The sequence below is a fragment of the Rosa chinensis genome, chromosome 3 (assembly GCF_002994745.2).
Source record: "Rosa chinensis cultivar Old Blush chromosome 3, RchiOBHm-V2, whole genome shotgun sequence".
Taxonomy (NCBI): domain Eukaryota; kingdom Viridiplantae; phylum Streptophyta; class Magnoliopsida; order Rosales; family Rosaceae; genus Rosa; species Rosa chinensis.
Window position 1 is genome coordinate 46,115,746 of NC_037090.1, and position 5,775 is coordinate 46,121,520.

At 43.0% G+C, this 5,775-nt stretch overlaps 1 protein-coding gene across 3 annotated transcripts; it reads right to left on the reverse strand.

The window, feature by feature from the left end:
* Nucleotides 1-1,653: 1,653 nt before the first annotated feature.
* On the reverse strand, nucleotides 1,654-5,275 carry LOC112192683 (zinc finger protein VAR3, chloroplastic). Of its 3 annotated transcripts, XM_024332531.2 has the most exons (6): nucleotides 4,710-5,275; nucleotides 4,496-4,616; nucleotides 3,917-4,200; nucleotides 3,665-3,763; nucleotides 3,074-3,570; nucleotides 1,654-2,968 (listed from the first exon to the last, which is right to left on the reverse strand). In XM_024332531.2, the coding sequence occupies exons 1-6, from the start codon at nucleotides 5,135-5,137 to the stop codon at nucleotides 1,839-1,841; spliced, it is 2,559 nt and encodes an 852-aa protein (XP_024188299.1). In that variant the 5' UTR covers nucleotides 5,138-5,275; the 3' UTR covers nucleotides 1,654-1,838. The 3 variants fall into 3 exon arrangements, with proteins under 3 accessions (XP_024188299.1, XP_024188300.1, XP_024188297.1); XM_024332532.2 differs by having other exon boundaries at nucleotides 1,654-3,570; nucleotides 3,917-4,002; XM_024332529.2 differs by having other exon boundaries at nucleotides 1,654-3,570; nucleotides 4,710-5,274.
* Between the last annotated feature and the right edge of the window lie 500 nt (nucleotides 5,276-5,775).

Sequence of the window (5,775 nt, forward strand, 5' to 3'; positions counted from 1 at the left end):
AAACAACTTTCAGCTATCCCAACACACCCACCAAGCCAAATCCACATAAAACACCATAAATTCTGCAATTTCTACCAAACAAATGCAAAATTGAGCAACTAAACAAGTCAAGGTAGCCTGCCCTCACCTCGGCTTCCCCAGACTGGCCTGCCACCCTCCCTGCCTGCAGTAGACTCGCGTCCGGCAGCCCGCGCCTTGCACACCCCGCCTCCTCACCTGCAACGGCGCTGCTGCACCTGTACGCATGGCCCAACTCTCGCCTAGCCGCGCACGGCCGGCTGCCCATCTCGCCTAGCCTCGCACGACCCGAGAAGGCCACTGCTCGCCGGCGCTCTCCACCGTCGCAGCACCCAGATCGGATTCGTCAGCTCCCCACCGTCGCAGCACCCAGATCAGCGACGACATAGCAGCCCACTCATCCCCAGTCCCCGCCAGCCCACACGGGCCTCAGCCTTGTCCAGCACTGCACCCCAGGCCTCCGCGGCCCCGCGTACGCCTCCCCGCCTGACAGCATCCACGCTCGCCCGACCTTGCCTCCCTGCAAACCATCCATCGCTGCAGACCAGAAGGAAGGAGAAGGGAGAAAAGAAAGAAGAAGATGGAGATGAGGATGGAGATGGTTTCGGTGGAGGAGAAGAAGAGGATGGAGATGAGGATGGTTTCAGATAAGATAGGAGGATGAATAGTAAAATGACGAAAAAACCCTTTAAAAGTTAACAGAGTTAACGTTTTTCTGTTGCCAGGTATGGAAATTGGGTCGGGGCCAAAACTTCAGGTACTAGTATGATATTTTTCAAAGTATAGGTATGAAAATTAATAATCTGGAAAAGTTCAGACACTGTTTGAACGAATTTCCCTTGGTGGGTTGTTCAGTATTACTTGCGGGTAATAAAGGCAAGCCGGTATGTCGAGCACAAAACCTGAACCTGCTCTTGAAGGAACCTGATGCATCTCATGAAGCACTGAGGTTTCTTTTTGTCCGTCAATTTTTTTATTTGGTTACATTCGGAGGAGATCAAAACTCTGAACTAGTATATTCTTAACCCAACTCTCCGACATAGTTGAGCACAACTAAATAAAACATCAATAAGTAAACATGACTCCTCTAACACTTAAGTCTTGGATCCTCATTTGGGCGGTACCACACCAGTGCCTCGAGTATTTTTTGCTAGTTTTGCATTATCAGTTAACTAGGCGGAGTCGTCTTAGTTGATCGACATCTCAAATCAAGTCATCGAACTCACATCAGGCTCTACATCTCAAACTTACGTCTCTATTGATCTGCGACTTTTGGTTGGAAACAAACTCTAAATGACTCTCCATGAAACATGTTAGGAAATAGGAATTGAAGCACATGACATCAAGGAAGAGGAATTTTGATGACAGAAGAAAATATCCCTAACGTCCATTAGTTAAGGCAGAGTGCATGCAATTCTAAAAAGAGATGACAATGTAACTACTTAATGCTACAAAACCTCAATGATTGTCTTTGATAAATCCCTTGCGCATGGACCACACTGATGTGCACTGCAGCATAACTTGACAATTACACGAGTAATAAACCAGGATAGTAAGAGCAAGTGATCAGATCAGGGTAAAGGGACAGAAGTAATAAAGCACCACCATGCAAAATTCATGGATTCCAATCCAACATGACCCAAGTACCAACTCATGGATTACTAAATATCAATCTATATATACACTAAAATGCACCAATTGGTTTCTCTATAACAATTTTCAGAAGTACAAATAATTTGCCAAAGATAATCATATTTTGGAAAAGGATACCAATTATCTCAAGCTTCGAAAACAACAAAAGAAATACTTTTTCGGACTATTCAGTTACCATCATCTTCCTTCACTGGATCAGAGCTCACAATAGGAAGGCTTTTTCTGTACTGTGGAGATGTCAACCTCCTCTCCAACGGTGTTTTCCTCTTGCTGACCACAAACCGATTCACTCCTTTACGCATTGGCATTATTGATGGAAAATCTTCATCAGGAATCTGACTCAGCTCTGATATGTCTTTAATCTGAGCAACACGCTTAAACCATCTCTCTGCCTTTGCCTCCTCTGACATATCTAAAGGATTCGGTTCCTTCACTGCTGACCCCTCCAAACTCTTCCCAGTCCAGCGCTGTCTAATGTTCTGTTCATTGGACAGATGGTGCGAATCCATTAACTCATCAAAATTCTCTTTCCCTGAAGATCCACTGTTCAATCTGTCCGTACTATCAGTGGTAGTATTAGCAAAATTCAGGGCAGAATTTCCACTGGCTGGGGGTCCATTAACAGAGCTAGTCCATTCCTTTCTAGGATTGTCTTCAGAAGATCTAGATTTCAAGTTGGCAACACGGCTTTGCTGACTTTCCATCTGTTGACTATGACCAGTATTCAGCGTCCCAGGTCTTGTGTCAAACGATTTGTCTACAGGGTTCTCTGGCATCATGGTTGGAGTTGACTTAACACCAGTCTTGTTATCCAAAGCTGTCCCGCTTGTCTGTGGATTGTCAACTTTAGCAAAGTAGTCAGGTGGGAAGGGAACGAAGGGAACATAGTTGGCACTGTTAGGTTGTTCCATAGCTGTACCTCTCTTGTATGCTGGAGAAGACGAAGAACGATCTTTCTTCTTGCTGACCATAAATCGATTCTCTCCTTTGCGGACCGGCATGATTTCAGGGAAGTCCTCATCGGAAATTGCACTTGCAAGATCTGTAACATCATGCAACTCTGCAACCCTCTTAAACCATCTCTCAGATTTTTCAGCTTGTTCCGTTTCTTCATTCCTGCTGCCAGCTTGTTTCATAGACTTTGCAGATATCAGACTGTCTTCTGATTTACCAGATTGATTGTTCCCAGAAACACCTTCCAATTCACTGCCCTTCAAAGTGACGGACTCATTTTGGTCACTCACTAACTTCCCACTCTCCTCCATATATGAAGTCTCAGGTTTCTTAGCAAACGCATCTGCAGGTAATGGCACAAATGGGGCATAATTGGAGTTACTCTGTCTGGGCTGTTGATACTGTGTGGAACCTGAGCTAGAGATAAAAGAGGGGTTATCAGTTTTACCATGTTCTCCAGCATTGGTATTGGTAGTATTTGATTCAGAAACAGATGAACGACCGAGAATAGTATCTAAAGTCTGGCTCGATGTAGCACCAAGTGACTTATTTGCACTCCCCTTTTGGAGATCCTTGATTTCATCAGTGTCCAAGCTTCTTTGGTACTGGGCATTTGCCAGCCTCCTCTCTAATGGTGTCTTCCTTGTACTCACAACAAATCTATTTACTCCTTTCCTCAATGGCATTATTTCAGGAAAATCTTCATCTGATATTGCACTGCTCATGTCTGAAGTACTGTCTAACTGAGAAATCTTACTAAACCACCGCTGTGCCTTCTCTTCATTGGCAGCCAGCCTGCTATTGATATCAGCTTTATTTGTATAATCTCCATTGTTGAATCCAATATCTAAATTAGTTTTAGTGGTACCACGTGAGACCTCCCCAGGCCGCTTGCAATCACACCTCAAGCATACCATGTTTCTCCCGTAGTTAAAAAAATCACATCTGAGGAAGAAGTTATTCTCACCGTCATTAAAAAAGAAAATGCAGAGACCAATAAGAAAATCAGAGGAAGATGTGACAAAGAAGCAATGCTCACTGAGGACACTCCCACTCTCTGCCAGTCAGCTGTCTGTGTGGCTTTGCCTCATTGCATTCAAGGCATTTCATGTTTTTTGCGAAGTTCATGAAATTGCACCTGCTCATTATAGATAACAGTAAGTGTAAACTCCATGAAAAAAATACCAGATTTTTGTTTATGTAAGGCAATCATTTCATACAAAATGCATTGTATTTGTAACAAGAATTTATCTCAAAACTTACTAACCAATGGCCATAAAAAGTTATCTACCTTGAGCAAATCCAGTCGCCTCTTTTCATTTCAATAGTTTTGCCAAAAGGCCCAGGAGTTGCTCCATGATTATTAGAACTTTGATTCTGCACTGTCCCAAAAGAGTTAGACTCTGGAGCGCTATAACAAAGCTTCGCCATTTCTTTCAACAGATTACGGACAGATGATTCAACAAGTTCTCTATTGTAGAGGTTGTTTTGCTCTGAAGAAAAAACAGGAGTGCTAGCATAACTCAATATAAATCTCATCAAATCAACCGTTTGTGCTTTATCAGTATCGAAGGCCTATAATTTGGAAGACAATAGGAGCATAAAGAAGACCAAGTTAGTAAAGGTAACTGAAATATACTTATGAATAATCAGATACAACCCAGGAGCTAGAAGATATCAATCACACGGAAGGTGGTAGTAATTAAAAAAGAAAGATAAAACAACATGACCCTCACAAGATACCCTCTCATTTTATTTAACTTGATCAATATCAGTTGGAACATCTAATAATCTCCAGTAGAGACCCGTGAAGAGCATTCATAGAGTAAAAGTAACAGGTTTTCACAACAAAAGCATTCATAGAGCTCACATTTGTAGAGCCTTGGGCGAGAAATGAGGTCATCCTCCGGGCTGATTCATCACCACCATTCTGGAACAAAAACGGCGTCCCATTCTCCACCACAACCTCTAAATCTCTCCAAGAAAGCAACCTGCAGGAAAAGAATTAAGTAAATAATGATGATGAATGCAGCTAGTCATAATTCCCATATGATAAATAGAGATTTGAGAGAAAAGACATGTGCCTCAAAAGGCTAGGTCGTGCGGTGGCGAAGGCCAAACAAACACGGGCAGCGCGCACAAAGTGGTCGGGCAAATCCCCGGTGAAGACGTCGTGGCCGTGGACTTCATCATAACCGGCGGCAGAGAGAGCATTAAGCAGGTGCGACCACTCCGGCCAGGGGTGCAGGGGTGGGTCGGCAGAAGGGTAGGCAGGGGAAACTGGAGAGGCGTTGGAGTGGAAATGAACATGATGGGAGGATTTGAGACTAGTAAAAGAGGAGGAGCGACAAGAGAGAGTAGAATGATGAAGGCGAGACAAGAGTTGGGGACTGGACGAGCGGCGGGACAGGCGGAGGAGGAGGAGACAAGGGAAGCGGTGGTGGAGATGAAGAGGCAAAGGGTGCGTCGTGGTGGAGAGTAGGCTCAAGAACCTGTTGCTAGCACCACCCATTTTTATCAGGATTTGGGATTTGGATTTTGGTTTTGGTTGCAGGGTCGATAAACCCTACCGGGCGCAGACAATCTATCTACTTCTCTGAGTCCAAGGGCTAATCCTACTTGAAGCTCTTCCTCTAGTTAGTAGTGTTCCTACAAAGCTCAGCTCCAATAGGGAGGTGGGCATGGGCCTGGTTTTTTGGGTTTATGTGGGTTGGCTTGTTATCATCTTCCACTCGGTTTAAGTTTCAAACTTTAAATGGTCATGACTTTCTTTCACAAATTAAAAACTAACAAAAGAGCTTTCTAACACAAAGTGCAAGCAATCTAGGCCCAATTTGAGATTGTTGTGCTGTGGCCGAAATTGCTTTTAATTTTATTGTGGCCAGAAGTGATTTTCTCTAATAATTAAAAGCGGTTTAAAGGTATTTGGTAAACTGAATGCAAAAAAATTATAATTATATACAAGTACCAAAAAAGACTTGAATACTAAAAGTGCTTCTAATATTAGTAATGAACTCAAATTGAAACAAGTTTCATATATTTTGCTCTTACAATCTTTTTTTTTTTTTTTGTTGAGATTTTCATTAATGAAGCTTGCAAGAATACAAATGGGGAAACCACAGTATCATATGAAAAATAATAATAAAACTT